At 38.5% G+C, this 19244-nt stretch overlaps 1 protein-coding gene across 2 annotated transcripts in view; it reads left to right on the top strand.

The window, feature by feature from the left end:
• The first annotated feature begins 493 nt into the window (after positions 1 to 493).
• Positions 494 to 19244, top strand: part of SLC25A38 (solute carrier family 25 member 38) — a 213851-nt gene continuing 195100 nt past the window's right edge. The window contains exon 1 of one of the 2 annotated variants that reach the window (XM_073003551.2): positions 494 to 882. In XM_073003551.2, coding sequence (XP_072859652.2) covers positions 859 to 882 — 24 coding nt within the window. In that variant the 5' untranslated portion in view covers positions 494 to 858. The remainder of the gene's footprint in view (positions 883 to 19244) is intronic. The other variant, XM_078377400.1, reaches the window with a different exon arrangement.

Below are 19244 nucleotides of genomic sequence, written 5' to 3'. Positions count from 1 at the left end.
AATCCACATATTCTCAACTATGACAGTGGTCTTCCCTCGAGCGCAAAGTCCCACGATGAAGGTGATCAGACCGGACTCTATCCATACCAGTCCGTGTCCGCCACCCTTGTTGTGGGACTATATGTGCAGTCAAGAGTGTTCCTTCGAGGAAACCCAATGACTGGGAGCACTTTGGGCCAGCCCCGCAGTAACCGAAGACAGACTTCTTTAAAAGTTAACTCTATCTAAATCTGAACCTTTTTCAAATGTTGATCTGCTTGAACCTACAGAAGTTATTGTTAAATCTCCTATTGCTGATTCTTATAAAAAGTTAAATGTTCAACAAAAAACTCCATAGTTGTTTCCTGCCAAAGGACAGGAACTGCTTCAACTGTTTAATGAACCCAATCACACTCCTAGAATTGCTTTTGTAATGATATGTGTTTTTGAAGCTATAGTGTGTTTATTAGAATGGGTTATGTAGTCATGTAATTGTCTTAATGGCATCCATTTTGAATCAAAGTCCGTGTCTGTGAAAGAAATTTCAAGAAGCTGTTTTCGACTCCCTAGCTCTCAGTCCTTATCTGGTTGCTAGGACGGCCGAAGAGCAGAAATTCTGGTAGTCATAACATTTCTACCACTAACATAATAACACCTGCAAAGTCTCATGTGAATCTAGGGCGGGACAAGACATTCTTTGCTTGTTCCTGATTGATTATCCTGAAGAAGAAGGAGAAGGGGGGTAATGGAGTCTTAGGTTGTAAAATGGAGTGTTGCAGAGAGAAGAAGGCCTTTTTTCTAAAATGGATTCTTTTTCCTGAAATGGAGCCTTTTTCCTAACATGGACCTGATGGACCATAATGGACTATACCGTTCCTGATGGACTATGGAATTCCTGGATACGTAAGAATGTAGTTTTCTTTAAGAGAAGGAAGGCTATGCCATCCTTAACTATAGATTAATATTCATTTCTTTGTTTTATTTTAATTTTTTAGCTGGAGTCTGTGGAGTATTCTAATGTCTTGATTGGAAATGTTACTAAATGCCTTATTTTGCAATAAACTGAATTCTATCTAGAACTATAATTTCTTAATAAAACAGTAATGTTTAAGATCTCATGTTTTGGTCTCTTGAACAGAATAGCCTGAATAATTATTTTGCTACCTAATGATTGGCCATGTGTTTGCTACCATAGAGCCCATAATTTACTTGAGTTCTAGCTCATGGTTTATGTTGTGTTTCTTTCTGTTTCTAACAAAGGGGGTAGACTTGAGGAAGGGTATCAGTGCAGTTGCCTGGCTAAGTTTGGGCTCATCTTAGCTGCATAGGAACTGACTGAGATCCGGAATCTCTCTATTCCCGGCTTGTTCTGATCTCCTCGGAGAGAGAAGGAGCTGACAGCTTTAACACCAGAGTTCTATATTCAAATTGCTGCTGTTAGAACTTTGTCTACCTCATTCTTTGCTAGATAAATTGCATAAGTAAAATTGATATTTTATTATAACATTATATAACTTTAACACAGTGTTCAGTTAGAATACTAGACCAAACTATGTAACCTAGCTTTTGTTTAGTCAAAAAGCAGGATTGTATAAAAACCAGGATTTTTGAATTCCAAGGGAAGGCATGTAATGTTATTGAGAAATGCTGGAACCTATAGTCACATAAAGAAGATGGAGTCTGTTAAGTTCTGTATGAGATGATGTTAAAATCAATGGAATGTGTGAGACTGTTTTTGCAGAGCTGCCTGGTACGAAGAAGCTTGTTACAGAAGATGAGAAGGCAAGGCCAAGAGAGCTTCAAAGAAGACCAAACATGTATACAGTGGTGCCTTCGCTATGCTGAAGCATCGTTGAACGGGGCAGGGATTTCCATTGGAACGCATTAAACATGGTTTAATGCGTTCCAAATGGGCCAAATACTCACCGTTCAGCAAAGCTTCTTAATGGCCAGCAGCCATTTTCGCGCCCTCGCCTCCCTTAACAAGGGCACGAAAACGCTGTGCGCGGCCATTTTGGGCCATTTCTGGGCTTCCGGCGGCCATTTTGGCCGCCGAACAGCTGATCGTCAGGCTTCGTTTTGCGAAGATCGGTAAGCGAAACGCTTACCGGTCTTCGCAAATCGAATTTAGCCCTATTAGAAAAACGTTAAGCGATCGCATTAGCGATCCGAAAAAACGGATCGCTATGCGATTTCATTGTTATGCGGTGCGCTCGTTAAGCGAGGCACCACTGTACCTCTTAACTGCAGGCGAGATAAGCTACCTGTGAATCTGTCTGAATTATGGGTGGAGACCTGAATTAAGCTTTCTTGTAATTAATTGGTTAGCAGCTAAGAAGTGTCAGGGAGAAGGAGGGCCAAAATATGTAGAAAAATGATTGTTTTGCATATGGAAAAAGCTATTTTTGTTGTTGTTTGGTGTATGTCGAAGAATGCTTGCAGGATGTAGTAAAGAAAAATGGTTTGTCTTTTTGAAACCAGAAGGAGGAGGGGGAATAGCCTAGAGATTTTAGAGGTTATTATTTTATCTAGAAATCACAGCTTTATTTAACCACTGAAATGGATGGATATGTACTGTATTGCTAAATGCTTTTGCACAACAACTGTTGTGATGAACTTGGTTATGAAAGCTAAAAGTGATTTACTGATGGAACTTTATAGTTACAAAGTTAGCCTGGAAGAATCCATTTGGTTTCTGTGTGTGAGTTGGAGAGTGGAAAATTCCGAGGACAGTTTCTTTTTGCAGTTTTGCACCTCTGTGCAGTTCAGTGTGACCCTTATCTCGTAACTTAGCAATTATCCTAGTACAGAGGGAGTAAAGACACAACATTTTCCTTAAGACTCATGGGAAGACGAAAGGAGGAGAATTCCAGCACGAGGAGAGAGAGAAGATGGACGTCAGGAGAAAGACACAGAATGGACTTTGTTTTTGAATGGACAGTAAGACTGAACTTTTCCTAATGAAATTTACAGTTTTGTTTGAAGATGTAGTTTTGCTGAAGTTGGAGAGAAGGTCTGTCTTTTCTCTGATTATATTAGTTGGATGTTTGTTATTTTCGTTTCTTGTAGAGGAATCCTGTCTTTTGTTGATTGGATGGGGTTGGAAATATGTAAATATGCCTTGCTTTGCTTTGCTTAGGGACGTGGTGGCGCTGTGGGCTAAACCGCAGAAGCCTGTGCTGCAGGGTCAGAAGACCAAGCAGTCGTAAGATCGAATCCACGCAACGGAGTGAGCACCCGTCGCTTGTCCCAGCTCCCGCCAACCTAGCGGTTCGAAAGCATGCAAATGCAAGTAGATAATTAGGTACCACCTCGGTGGGAAGGTAAACAGCGTTCCGTGTGTAAGTCACACTGGCCATGTGACCACGGAAAGATTGTCTTCGGGCAAAACGCTGGCTCTATGGCTTGAAGAGCGGGATGAGCGCCGCCCCCTAGAGTCGGACACGACTGGACAAAAATTGTCAAGGGGAACCTTTACCTTTACCTTGCTTTGCTTAAACTTATTCCTTTCAGAACTTTATTTTTCTAATAAAACAAAATATGCTTAATGTCTGGAAGTTGGCTTCTTGGATAGAACACACGCTACAATAACTAATTGGCTTGTCTAAATTGATATACTTAATAAGGCCACGTTTACTTAACGCTACCATTTGGGTCCTACATATTCCAGAGTGCTAGGAAGATTAGATTCCCTAGAACTCATGTGTGTGCCTTGGTTCTTAATTAAATCGGGTCAGACTTGGTGCAAGAGTGATTCAGCTGCCCTAAGGTAAAATTAGTGGACCCAGTTTTGCCTGGTAAAGGAGCTAATCATTCTGAATCCTCTCTGTCCCGTGGCTGAGCAGTTTCTCAGAAAACTTGGCTTTGCTCACAACTGTATACTAATGAAATTACTTTATTTTCTTAATAAAAACAAATACTTCTTAAGAGAAGACTTGTATTTAATACAGCAGGGCTCACATCTAAATCCAGTGGTGATTTGATAACAGGTCCTGTTGTGCTGTCTAAGGAAGCACAAAGTCAATGCTTAATTACTGTATTTGGAAAGTAAGCAAAGATTTTCTTTTAAGGTCAGGCTTGTCCATGGGACTTGTGCTATGCACTTCTGAGACCGAGAGGAGCAACCTCAGAGATAAAGGTGGTACTTTTGCACCCATAGTGACTCCCTACCCAAACATCATACTTTCTTTAGGGAGGGGTGAGTGTTGTTGTTGTTGTTTAGTCGCTATGTCATGTCTGACTCTTTGTTCCCCCTGGGAAAGCCTGAGGAGTAGACCGGGCCTACCAGGGGAAGTCCTCCCCTGGTAGGCCTGGTCTACCAGGCTTTCCCGGGCACTAGACCCGGCCTACCAGGTGAAGCCCTCCCCTGGTAGGCCCAGTCCACCCTGGGAAAGCCTGCGTCAGCGGGGGCGGGGGAGCTCCAAGAGGCCTCTGGCAGCAGTGCCAAAGCCCTTGGAGTCCTCCGGCAGCGGCAATGGCGGTCCGAGAGACCTCCAGCAGTGCTGCCGAAGCCCTCAGAGTCCTCCGGCAGTGGCAATGGCGGCGGCTGAGCTCTAAGAGGCCTCCGGCAGCGGCGATGGCAGCGGACCCCTTGAAGACTTCGAAAAGGTAAGGTTAATTTTTTTTTAAAAAAATTAATTGTGTTTGGGGGCGGTGTTTCTTGGGTGGGTTACGGATTAATGGGTTTTCAATGCATTCCTATGGGGAATGCATTTTCAACTTAAGGACTTTTCGACCTATGGACCCCGTTCCAATACGGATTAATTCCTTAGGTTGAGACCCCAATGTACGTAAATTCCTAGAGCCTAACTGAGCAGAGTGATGTCCATGGAAATGAGGGGGAGGTGTGCAAAAGGTATTTCTTAACCTCTCCCATTCATTTCAGTGGAATCTGAGTAGGGTGCATAGTTTTTTCCTATCAGGTTAAACCACTGAACAGTCTACAACAGCTTCCTCTACTCTAATAGATGCCACCCAGGGTATCAGGGAGAGGTCTTACTCAACTCTATATATTAAATACACAGTGGTGCCCTATGTAGCGACGTTAATCCATTCTGGATTAATCGTCGCTATGAGGAAACATCGCTAAACGGATTGAAAAACCCATAAGAACGCATTAAACTTGGTTTACATCCCAGTCCCAATTACTTTCCAAATACAGTAATTATGCATTGCACTCACTTCACATGCTAGCAAGGTTATGCTCACAATCCTTCAAGGTAGGCTTCAGCAATATGTGGACTGAGAACTCCCAGAAGTACAAGCTGGATTCTGAAGGGGCAGAGGAACTAGAGACCAAATTGCTAACATGCACTGGATTATGGAGAAAGCCAGAGAGTTCCAGAAAAATATCTACTTCTACTTCATTGACTATGCAAGAACCTTTGACTGTGTGGACCACAGCAAACTATGGCAAGTCCTTAAAGAAATGGGAGTGCCTGACCACCTTATCTATCTATTGAGAAACCTATATGTGGGACAGGAAGCAACAGTTAGAACTGGATATGGAATAACTGATAGGTTCAAAATTGGGGAAGGAGTACGACAAGGCTGTATATTGTCCCCGGCTTATTTATATGCAGAATACATCATTCGGAAGGCTGGACTGGAGGAATCCCAAGTCGGAATTAAGATTGCTGGAAGAAATATCAACAACCTCCGAAATGCAGATGATACCACTCTGATGGCAGAAAGTGAGGAGGAATTAAAGAACCTTGTAATGAGGGTGAAAAATAAGAGTGCAAAAAACGGTCTGAAACTCAACATCAAAAAAACTAAGATCATGGCCGCTGGTCCCATCACCTCCTGGGAAATAGAAGGGGAAGATATGGAGGCAGTGACTGATTTTACTTTCTTGGGATCCATGATCACTGCAGATGGAGACAGCAGCCACGAAATTAAAAGACCCCTGCTTCTTGGGAGGAAAGCGATGACAAACCTTGACAGCATCTTAAAAAGCTCCAAGAAGCGGAGGCTCCAAGACTTTGGCCATCTCATGAGAAGAGAAGACTCCTTGGAAAAGACCTTGATGTTGGGAAAGTGTGACGGCAAGAGGAGAAGGGGATGACAGTGGATGAGATGGTTGGACAGTGTCATCGAAGCAACCAACATGAATTTGACACAACTCCGGGAGGCAGTGGAAGATAGGAGGGCCTGGCGTGCTCTGGTCCATGGGGTCATGAAGAGTCGGACATGACTAAATGACTAAACGACGACGAAAGCCATTGTATTTTTCTATTAATGTCACCGGAGTCCAGACAACTTTATATGCTCACTTTCAGTAATACCTGCACCTGCTCTTACCTTTTTGACATGGATAAACAATAAAGTAGTCACTGGCTGTGGGCAGCTTCACAGTCATATTTTTGTCAAGTTCCTTAGGTTTTTCATCTACTTCTACTCCTTTGTCTTTTCACTCTATTATCATAAGAGAACAACTTTAAACAATGCAATATAACAGCTCAAAACAGATTTCTCTGAATGCCAGCGTCATGTTGCTAGAGGACTTGAGTTCACACTAGGTGGAAAAATGACTGCAATATCTAAATCTTACACTGTGTCTGTTCACTGTGCCAGTGAGTGAAGTCCATGTCACTCCTTGAACAAGCTGCTGCAGTGTTATGGGATGCCCCAGTGTGGTGTAGTGAATAGAGTGATAGACAAGGACTCTAGAGAACAGGGTTCAAATACTCACTTGGCCATGGAAATTCACTGGGGGAGTGGAACTGGTGAAACCACTATTTAAATATCTCACTTACCTTGAAAGCCTTATTAGGGCCACTATAAGTTGGATCCAACTTGAATGCACAGAACAAACACATGTAAATTCTGTAATACCCAATGTGATGCAGTGGATAGAGTTACAGGAGTCAGGAGATCTGAGTTTCATTCTTAACTTGGCCACTAAAACCACTAGAATGGAAGTGGAAATGGTAAAACTGCTTCTTAAATTATTGCTGCACAATCATGTGACAGCAGAATTTAGCATTCCATAAGCCAACTCAAAAACAAACAAAAATTGTAACTTTGAAATTGGACCTGTGGTCTGCATAAAGCTGGCACAGATATAGACGTCAGTTTGCTCTTGCTCTGCGCCAGATTTGGGCATATTTGGGCACACAGTTTTTGAATTACGCTTTTTAAAAAAAAAGTGTAACTGTTTTACCCTCCATGCAGATGCCAACATCCTTCTGCATCTACAGATTTAAAATAGATCAATTACACTGAAAAGACCAAACCAGCTTATGTGGAGAGAGGATGGCAAGTACCTGCCTTTTTAATTTGGAAGGAATCCAGGCACCCATTGCTCTAATCCTACTGATGTGGGATCAAAGTTTCTGGCACTTAGAAATGCCAACATTCTAAACGGACACATAAACATTGTTCCAGTTTGAGAGCCAAGGACTTGAGGTCTGAACTTTTGATTCAACCAGTCAGGATCAAATTAAATAACTATCAGAAGGAAACTTTTAAACTCCTCCTTAGTCAAACAAACATTAAAAAGAGTTTCTATTTCTGGTATAAAATATTTTAAAAAATTTATAAACAGATAATAAATATTCAGAAGCCTACTCATTTAAGCTATGGAATTACTGTTTTTTGCTTTGTGGTTGAGGATGGTCTGCCTTGATGTTCACAGAACTTGGGTGCCTATTCCACCCATCTTGTCAGTATACCATTTTTTGGTAATTAAGAAAAAAGCTCCAAAGATGCTATGTGCTATCAAGTCACTTCTGCTATATGGTGACTATATGAGTTACTGACTTCCAAAATATCCTGTCATTAACAGGTCTGCTCAGATTTTGCAAACCAATATCTCATGTTACATTGCTCTCTCTTCTTACTTCCCCCGCTTCCTAGCAATATTGTCTTTTCCATGAAGTTCTTCTGCTCAGATCTTGCAAACTAACAGCTGTAGTTCCTTTACTGAGTCAACCCATCTCATGTTAGATCTTCCTCCTTTCCTACTGCTCCATCCCACTTTTCACAGCAACATAGTTTATTCTGGTCATGTCCGTATTTCCATTATATGTTGTAGAATAGGATCACTTAAGTCATTTTTGCTCAAGCAAAAGTCGTGCTTGAACAAAAAAATTAAGAGAAGAAAATATAAAAACATCTTTTAATAAAAGATTTAGAAAATAATTATTTTATAGAGATAATAAGAAATTACTAGAAATTCAAGCTAAAAGAAGAGAGAAAGTGTTGAATTAGACAACATTCAGAGAGATTTGATGTACTGAAAGAGAATTTTTTTGAATATAGTAATAAAAACTCAAAAGTTTTTGGCAAGGTTAGCTCAAACTAAAAGATAAAAAATACAATTGGACTAATTAAAGATGAAACACGAAAAAATGCAGTTTGATGAAAGAAAAATCAAAGATATTTCAAAAAATTTCAAAATATATATAAAGGTAGTAATATATCAAAAGATTATATAGAAAATTATATTAAGGCAAATGTGAAAAGTAATTTAATAGAGAGTGACAAAACAGAACTAGGAAAAGATATAAATGAGGAAGAGACTGCTGAGGTAATCAATAAAATAAAAACTGGCAAAACTCCAGGCTTTGATGGATTGGGCCCAGAATATTATAAATGTTTTAAAGGAATTTTAATTCCTAAGAGGAAAATATTGTATAATTGTATATTGGAAGGAGAAAAAATACCATCATGGAAGCACTCATTAACAATTCTTATACCTAAACCAAACAAAGATTTAACAGATCCAAATTCCTATAGGCCTATTTTGTTAATAAATCAGGATGCAAAGATTTTCACAGCAATATTAGCAAACAGAATGAATAAATTTATTACCAAATATATTAAAGAAGATCAAAATGGCCTTTTAAAGGGAAGACAAATGGCTAATCTAACTGGGCGAGTTTTAAATATTGTATATGACTGTGATGGTGAACCTTTTTGAGTCTGAGTGGCCAAACAGTGACACACAAAACCAAATTATTTCTTTCAAAGTGCCAACACTGCAATTAAACCTGAATACTGACGTTTTAGTTTAGAAAAAACAACTCATACAGTTGTCTGAACTAATCAACACCTTTTGTCTTAAAAGAAAAACGCAATAACAGAACTTGCAATGATACACTTTTTTATTGAAAAATAACCATTAACTCTAGTAAATGGAAAAATATTAAAGTAATACATTGTACACATAGTCTGAAGTCAGGTAATTTATACAAACTTTTAAAATAATTATATGCATGTATTTTTTGATAGGGGATACTCAACTTGGCATGCTTTTGCACAATTAATGTGATTTTTGATGTTGTATGCATGCTGATAATTTGTCAAACCTTGGCTCATACGCAGTTAGTTTGAGAGCAACACATGGAGCACTCATGTCATCTGTCAGTCTGTTTCTGGCATCAGATTTGATATAATTCAAAGCTGAAAACAGCTGCTCAGAAGCATAAGATGACCCAAACAAAGTAAGAAGAGCAATCCCAAGTGCTTTCATAGACTTAAAATTAGTTGGCAGAGAATTCCACACTTTAAGGATTTCATTTTCAGAACTACCAACTCTGCTGTCCTCTGTCATTCCTTCACATTCTATTTTCTCCAGTGTTGCACGCAGGTCATAGAATTTCTTTTTCCAGATAGAGTTTTCTTGAAATTCCAATAGCTTCATTTCCAGATTTCCAAAATGTAACCATTGTAAGCAGGAAAGATCAAGTTCTTCAAATTTGGCTTTATCTGGAGAAGTAAGAAAATCCAGGGTTGTCTCCATCTTACGGAACTGTAAAAATCTGTTCCTAAAATTCTCTTTTGCAGCTGCTACAATGCTAGAAAATTCCTTGTAGATTTCCTGATGGCTTGTAGGATTGTCTATAAATGTTGTAGAATTTTCCAAATGCGTTTTTAGATTTGGAAAATATTTCAGCTGCCCACTTTCAAGGTCTCTCTCAAAAACCTGGAGTTTTCTCTCAAATCTTCTGATGTCACAAGACATCCTTTCTGCTGTTTTCCCTAAACCTTGCAGTTTTTTTGTACAGTACATTGAAGTGTGTTGTAAAATCCATAAAAAACATGAGGTTGGTAAACCAGGCCATATCAGTGAGCTGTGGATATTCTTGTTCCTTTTCAGTCATAAACAGCTTAATTTCATCCAAGCAGGCTACAAATCTCTCCAGGACTCATCCTCTGCTCAGCCACTGGACATTAATGTACATAAATAAAGTATTATACTGTGCCTGAACCTCAACGAGAAGTGCTTGAAACTGCCGAAAATTAAGAGCACGAGTCATGATGTAATTCACCATTTTTGTTGTCTAATTTTTTGCTTCTTTCCCTGGCACAAAGAGCTTCTTGATGTATAATACAATGAAACTGAATGACCGGATGTTTTATTTCTTTAACAAAGAACTATATGAAACCAGATGTTACCCCCACCATGCAAGGTGCCCCGTCAGTAGTAACTGAAACTACTTTTTCTGCTCTTATGTCTTATGACAAAAAAGCTTCCATCACAGCATTGTAGATATCTCTCCCTTGTGTTCTTCCAGGCAAAGACAACATGATGTCACCAACAGCATAACACAAAATTACTGCTAGCCTTGCATGATTATTTATATCTGTGCTTTCATCCAAGCACATGGAGTAACAGGCTGCCTGTTGTAAGTCAGTGGTGAGCTGCTGACTAACATCACTTGCCATACACAGGACTCGATATTTAACAGTATTTCTGCTAATTTTATCCTTGTTTGGGAAATCATGAAAAAGAGAATTACTCTTAGTCAACATGGCCGTTTTGATAAAATCCCCATCGGAGAGGGGCTTACTATGTTTTGCTATGCAGAGTGAAATTTGAAAGCTGTGAGCTGTCAGATGATTTGTGTGATGAGATGGGTTTTTGAGTTTAAATCTTTTAAAGGCATATGGGTTTTGTAATTAAGAGATGAGCCAGAGAGGTTCCATCTTGTTTCTTTGTATAAAGTATCTTTGCTATGCTCACAGGTTGTTTTCTAGGCGAGCAGAGAGAATGTTATTCTGATAGCCTGAGAAAAGGACTCGGTGTGATTAGATGGGAATTGTTGTGACTCTTTGATAAACTACAGTAACCCAAATAACATCTGGTGTGTATGGGAAAGAAGTCATGTGGTACAACAGGACTGTTTGCCTAGTAACGAACTCTGATTGGATGACATCGTGGGAAGGTGCGATGAGCCCTTGCCAGTTACTCTTGAAAAAGGAACTTTTTGCCTATGGACATGGTCTTTCCAAGACCGACCTTTCAGTCATTCGTGACCTACTCTTCAGCCAATGGGGACTCACCCTAATGTCTTTCAAGACGGACTGGTGGCCTACCTACATGGACTGGTTCCTATGCTTTGCTGGATTACTTTTGGACTTATGGGATTTTTCCTAAGGACTGTGCATGGACTATTTTCTATGGACTGTTACCTATGGAATATTCTTTATGGACTTCTTTTCTTGTAATACTCCATATGGACTATGCTCTTGTAATTTTGTAAGGACTATGGTATATTTACTGGATTTTTCTTTTCTAAGGACTATGGGACATATAAGGGATTTTTACTTTTGTTTAGGGGTTTTTATTCTATAGGATCACTGAGGACTATAGCCGTTTTATAACCTATTTGGATTATTTTGTTTTTACTAATGAATTACTGGAGAGGAACTGTTTTTATTCTTTTTAATGGCTTTTTGTGTTTTTGTAAGGTTTTTGAACTCTTTTATATTTTTCATGTTTTCTTTGCCTCACTACTTCTGTGTAACTAAACAGCACAATGCTAGTTTATTTGTTTTGGTTTAATTTGGCTTTGATACCTAGTAACATGCTTTTTCTTTAATAAAATAAAGATTATAAAACTCATTTGGTTTTCTGAACAGTACACTTGTCATAGGGTCATCTGAGAGTGCTGCCTCGGCCTAGCTTACTTAGAGTCCTGTCAGTGGTGCAAGTTAAGTCTGAGGACTACAAAGCCCACTTGACCTTTTCACAATAATATCTGAGAGTACCAGGGTGTTCTTATGTGGGCAGATCTGCGAGAAGGAGTGTTGTATCAAGGCTAGCTGAATTTGGACTCATTCAGCCCACTTTAGCATGTGCAAACTCCTGATTGCTCTCTGTCCCGGCTTACACGTGTGTTCTTGGACCCGTGTTTGCCGACAATTTGTTTTAGAAAGATAGTTACAAAAACTAAGATGCTGTGAGTGATATCTCCTCAATTTCCCTTCAAGAAACTCTTTCATTTCAGCTTCATCAAGTTCAACAACACTTTTGTGGTTAATTTCAAAGTGAGGTCTGACACTTGATGTGCAAGGCACAACACTTTCACAACACAGAATACATAACACTTTCCGACTGCATTGAGTCATTCCAAATGACTCTGTCCAGGCCTCTTGGAATGATCTCCCACTATCCATTTTTAGTTTTTTTTTTTTTTTTTTTTTTTTTGCTGTACTCATTTCTTTCGTGTTCAAGATTTGGAGTCTACAAAAAAAAATTATATTTTAAAACAGATGGATGAAGCACCCAATACAAATCTATCCCTACCAAAAATAATATTGTCACATTTAAACATTTTGTCTGTCTGGTTCTTTATTGATTTTTCCAACTGACAGTTCTTTTAGGAAAAAAGTCAAGTGCAAAACGCTATACTAAATTAAATGCACCCTATTTTTAAAGCTTATTAAGTACATTGAAATCCTGGACTTCTTTCCTCCAAAGTAAGCCACCCCCAGAAAAGCAGCTATATACAGGAGTGCAAACTTTTAAAGTGTATATCTACATTTTATACACTACATAAAGTGTATACACACATTTCACTTATTTGAAATGCAGTGTTGGAAAAGAGTTTTACAGATAGCATGACTTGTCAGAAAGATAAGTAAAGCAAATTAAGTGTGGACTTTCACTACAAGCTAAAATGACCAAACAAAAGGTACTGTACTACAGTAGTGTCATTATTTATTTATTTATTTATTTATTTATTTATTTATTTATTTATTTATTTATTTATTTATTTATTTATTTATTTATTTATTTATTTATTTATTTATTGAATTTACATTCCGCCCATCTAGACAGGGTCTACTCTGGGCAGAAAATTAAAATAAAAGAGTAAAGCTCAAGCAGTGACAAAGGGGAAGGCCTGCCTAAAGAACCAGGTCTTAATTTGGTTCTTGAAAACACCCAGCGAGGGAGCCTGGTGAATCACAGATGGAAGACTATTCATAAGAAGACAAGCTCACTGGAAAAGGCAGCAATGCAGGAAAAAGTGCAAAGCAGTAGGAAAAGAGGAAGACTGCACATAAGATGGACTGACACAATAAAGAAACCAACAGTCTTTTGTTTGGTGTTGCAGTCAAAGTAGGATCAGGAGCAGAAAGACTGGGATTCAGATTTTGGGAATAAACTGTGATACTTTTGCCTGCTTTGGGGATGAGAAATAGAGAAACACAATTGCTAAACGCTTCAGACTTCTGCTGTTCTCAGCAAACTGCAGAGCTAAATGTAGTAGAGATTAACAGTTTTCAGTCTCTCTCTCTCTCTCTGTCTCTCTCTCGCTCCCCCTCCACAGCCTCCATTTTGTATATATATTTAAACAAGCTTGATGAATTGTGTGTTCTTTCCCTCAACTGGAGCTTTCCCTCCCACCCACCCACCTACTTTCTCTCTCTCTCTCTCTCACACACACACCTTACTTCCTCCATTGTGTACATACATTTGAAGTTGCGCGTTCCTTCCCTCAACTGGAGCTTTCCCACACACACACACACACACTCTCCTTCACACACACACACACACACACACACACACACACACACACACACACACACACACACACACCTTGCTCCCTCCATTGTGTACATACATTTGAAGTCGTGCATTCCTTCCCTCAACTGGAGCTTTCCTCCCCCCCCCCACTCTCTCCCATACACACACAGCTTGCTCCCTCCATTGTGTACATACATTTGAAGTCAAACGTTCCTTCCCTCCTTAACTGTCCTGGAGCCTTTCCCTCCTGCTTGAAGCATTTCTTCACAAGCCACAGATTGACTGTGGGGGGGAGGAGCTGTAACCAATCAAGCAGGCTTATCTCTGATCTCTTAAAGAAGGAGTTCCAGAACCAAAGAAAATAGCAGGAGGAAAATAGCAGGAAGAGGTGGCTGACGATGGTGCAGTTTGAGGTTTGACTGTGAGTTGGTGTGGGTAGTGGGGGTGGGTAGTGGGGGGTAGTGCTCAGCTTGTGTGCCAAGGGAGACATCTCCTTGTGCCATAGGTGGCACACATGCCATAGGTTTGCCATCACAGGTATATGAGATAGAAAAAAATAAAACAAAAGCAAGTATCTCATATTTGGATATATTTAAGGCCTTTGACTGTGTAGAGTGGCCAATGCTGAAGACTCTTTTAAAAGGTTGGGGATTTGACAAGAAATTTACAGAAATAATAGATAAGTTATATTTGGATAATATTTCTGCAATAATAGTTAATGATGGAATAACAGAACATATATCCTTAGGTCAAGGTACAAGACAAGGATGTCCCCTTTCTCCAGTTCTATTCAATTTGGTTATTAAAATGTTAGTGAATTCAATTAGGAATGATAATTTAATTAAAGGTGTTGGTAAGAATAATAAAATAAAGATTAATCTATTTGCAGATGATTCATTATTAACAATTAGTAACCTCTTAGGGAGTATAGATAGAATTAAAAAATCATTTAGAAAAGTTTGGGGAAATAACTGGATTAGAAATAAATTAGCAAAAATCGGAAATGGTGTTCTTTAATCATGATAAATTAGAACAAGAATTGTTTGTCGGTAAATATGATTTTAAGATATGCAATTCAATTAAATATTTGTGTATAGATATTTTAAAGGATATACAGAAAATAAAATAACATAACTATAATAAATTTTAAAGGGTATTAAAAATAAGTCACAAGAATATTTTAATTTGAAACTTTCTTGGTTTGGCAGGATTGCCTTGATCAAAATGAAAATTTTGCCCAAAATTAATTTTTTATTTATGATGTTACTGATACAACTATCAGAAGATGATTTTAAGTTCTGGCAAGGATTGATTAATAGATATTGTAATGAAGGTAAAACATCTAGAATAAATAAAAAGTATTGGTACAAGAGCCAAAAAAAGAGGCATAGGGTTACCCAATGTTAAAAGTTATTATATGGCTAGTCAATTAAGGTTTATTGGCTTTATTATATATAATCCAGAAAGGTAATTTGGTGGGAAATGGAATCAGAGTTAGAAGACAATATTGAAAAATATTTATTTGGGACTGTTAAAAAATCCAAATTAAGTAAGATTAACAACCCATATTTAAAGATTATGTTAATTGTATGGTATAAATATAAAAAAGTCTATGCCCCCCCAATTCACCATTAAGGTTAGTAAGTGAAATAGAAATTTTTCCTGCTAATCTAAAAGTTCTTGAAAGTTCAGGATGAAGCGTGTGAGTAGATTAAAAGACTGGATGGAAAAAATGAGATTGAAGAAATAAATGAAACAAATTCTTCAAAGTAAGGGTTTAACTTGGTTAAACTATGAGCAATTAGAGAATGGACTAAACAATGGATAAAGAATAATAATAAATGTAGAGAATATATGAAATATGAACAATTCCTTTTAATCAATGAAGATATACAAAAGGATGATTTAGTGAAAGCTGTAGTAAGTAAAACATGTAAAATAATTTTGGAGTTAGAGGAAGAGACTGAGGGTGAAGGATTGAAACAAGTATGGGAGTAAGATTTTTAAAGAGAAATAAAACAAGAAGATTGGGAAATGATTTGGAAAATGAGGATCTTACGATGTATGTCAGTCAAAATAAAAGATTTTTTTTTTAAAATAATACTATTAAGATGCTACTTAAATTGAATAAAATAAATACTAAATGCTCAAATGTTTATTGGAAATGTGGTAATAAAATTGGTACATACTTTCATTTGTAGTGGGACTGTGAAAGGGTACAAATTTTTTGGAAACTAATTACTAAGGAATTAAGAGATATTTTTGATAGAGATATAAAGCTGAATCCAGTAATGGCTTTGTTATCAATATTTTATACTGAAGATTATGATGTCACAACTAGAGAATTGCTTACTAATTTATTGTCTGCTGCGAAATTAATTTATAGCTAGGAATTGGAATTTAAACATGAGATAATTTTTTTAATGATATATGGGGTAGAATTGAATTTGTGTTAATAAGAGAAAAAGGTAAAGTCCCAAAACAAGGATCAATGCAATTCTGGAAAGGAGGACAATGAGAAGAAGAGTTCTCCAGAAGTTTCCGATGGTGGTTGGGAGCACAATTACTATAGTTTGTACTTTGTCTCTTGTATTCTGTATTTTGTATTTGTTAAAAATATTTTTTTAAAAGTCAGACTTGATTGATCACTCACTTTTCTGTTTTTCTGGCTGCCCTCCATACCTTTAGAACTCTCCTCCAACACCATATTTTCAAATGAATCGATTTTTCTCCTTGCCTTTCTTCACTGTCTTTATTTTACATAGTATAGAGATTTTTATCTTGTTTTCCAGTGACATTCTTTTTAAACTCCAACCTCTTCCCCCTTTTTTTAATTTCAAAAGACATTTTTTATTTCACATTTGTTGAAAAACAGCCCTAATAATGGCTTTGTGTTTGGGTGAGAAGTTGCTAACTGAGGAAAAAAGTAGTCAGCTTCTGGGATTTTCCCTTTTGTATTGTCACTTTGTGAATGGTAGTGAGCACAAGAGGGTATATGATAGACCATCTTGACTGCTGCCACTGATGTTGTCAACATTCAGCCTTCCCTTTGTTATGTAAAGCTTGGCATCCTTTTTTCTGCTGGAAATGCAGGCACTATATTGTGCAGCAATATTGAGCCATTTTGTCTCTTTTTGAATCATGGGTACTGAAGCACAGTATCCCACTTTCATAAACTGAAGGTTTTTAAAAGAACTGAATATCTCACTTTCCATGAAAACCCTACTAGAGTTGCGCCAAGTCAGCTCTGACTTGACAGCACATAACAATATATATTCTAACTACTCTTGTAACACAACATGCCTGCAATAAATGCTCATAACTTCTATGGGATCACTGTAAGTCAGTCTCAGAAGGCAAGGAATCAAGTATCAGGGACCTTAGAGACAGCCTGGGAGAGAGTAACAGATAAGAGGCAAATGTGTTTTTTGGGCAGGTACAACACTGTCCCTGTTATCATCCCTGTCCAACGTCCTAATTCCATCTTCAATCTGTACATAAAGTGATGCTGTCGTTGAACCTCCGTGGACACCTCCTTACACAATATAGCTCTCTAGACTCTAGAGATTAGAAGATTAGAATAAATTAGAATAGGGCCAAGTCAGTCACATGAGCAAAAATGCACCAGAGTGACAGAATGCTCTAGACTCTAGAACATTCTGTCACTCTGGTGTATTTTTGCTCATGTGACTGACTTGGCCCTAGTCTAATCTATTCAACATGTACCAGGCAGGTTGGCTGAAGCACCTACTCTGTGTAATTAAAAATCTGGTTATAACTGAGCCCTCCATCAGCTTTCAGGGAACTGCTGAACTAGGAGGTGGGACAATGGCACCTTGAAAAATGCTCACAGAGAATCAGTGCATGTCTTCCTTTCCACAAATGTTTAGAATGAAACCATTCTGCTGTGAGTTTAGCTCTTCTGCAAGCAGGAGCACATGGCCTTCTCTTTTTTGCAGCCTGTGCTTGCTAAATGAGAAGGAGTTGCTAGGGAGCACAGAGGTCAGAGGACGGAATGATGGGATGGAGCATCATCAAGCAGGCATTGGAAGGGTTAGGAGGTGGTGATATGGTGAAGGACAGTAGTAGGCAGCACCACCACTACTGGACAGGGCAGCAAGCTGTGATGGAAAGCCAGCATGAAACACTGTGGGCTGGATTTGTGTGCATGCAGGAATATTTTGCATGTGTGTTTTGTGCACTGAGCATTTTCTGTTAAAGAGATGTTTTACATGTGCTGGCTAAATTTGAATTCACACCTGACAAGTGCAACTGTCTTGCCAAACTAATCTTTGCCTATTAAATTAACACAAAATGTTCATGCTATGCATACAGGTTCCTGGGAAAACATATTTCTTATGTGTCTTAACTAACTTAAGTCTTTATTAATCACTTTGGATTTGCATATATTTTTTCAGGTGTGTGTTAAAAATTACTACCATTTCTACACAGGAAGCCAGGAAAGCTGACTGTAGCGGGATCCAAAAGATGACGTCATTCCTATCAGAGGATAGGGCAGGAGGGGCGGAGCTAAAAGGACAGTTAGACAGATGGAAGAGACAGGGAGAGACAGTTGGAATGAGATAGGGATAGAGAGATTCAGGGACCAGAAGCTATTGAGAGAGTGTTAGGGTTTAGGAATAGATTAGAGGTGTTAGGAAAGAGACTTGAATAGTTTACATCATATTGAACAAGCAGGAATGAACCCATAAGCATAATATGAGAAATACCAGTGATTGAATACATGATCTAATATATATGCATACCTGAAACGGTTATATGTTGATTTTCCTTTTATTTGTTCATTAATAAAAGAATATTTGATCAAAACCCCTGATTCCTAAGTTATATGAGCAGCTCCTATGTGTGGGACTTGAATTGGTATTAAGATAATACCTGGTGGCAGCGGAAAAGGGCGAGTTTACCTTTGTGGAGCCCAAAGAAATAAGGGGCGCAAAGGGGGATCGCCACACTGACTAATTTGTGTTTTTAAAATAGCTGGAGATTCACAGTTGTATCCAACTTTTATAAAGTCGAAACCATAACTAATTTTCAAACACTGGAATCTACCTGTGAGAACTGTTGCTATCTCTAGCCCAGTACTACCTGTTCTCAGGTGCAGTGCAAAGTCTTGCCCTCTGATGTTTTTGGTAAGGGATTGACTGGGTACTCTGTTCTAATTTGAGGCAACCTTTATGTGGTCTCCAAACATATATGGTCTCTTCAGAGGTTTTGTCTGATCGATCACACAGGCCATGCTTCTGAAAGGTCTCGAGCCTTTTCTTCCAGCTCAGGAACAGACACAATTTCCCATTTCTGTTAATTGTCAGGCCTTGTTTATGTCTCTTTGCATCTTGGAAAGAAGAAGATTGAGTAGTGAATTAGTGGATTAGATGCAATTGATTCAACTTCTTGTTTAGTCGTTAAGTCGTGTCCGACTCTTCGTGACCCCATGGACCAGAGCACGCGAGGCCCTCCTGTCTTCCACTGCTTCCCGGAGTTG

The sequence above is a fragment of the Pogona vitticeps genome, chromosome 6 (assembly GCF_051106095.1).
Source record: "Pogona vitticeps strain Pit_001003342236 chromosome 6, PviZW2.1, whole genome shotgun sequence".
Lineage (NCBI taxonomy): Eukaryota > Metazoa > Chordata > Lepidosauria > Squamata > Agamidae > Pogona > Pogona vitticeps.
The sequence above is the reverse complement of the archived record's forward strand: the minus strand, read 5'-3'. Positions and strand labels throughout refer to the sequence as shown.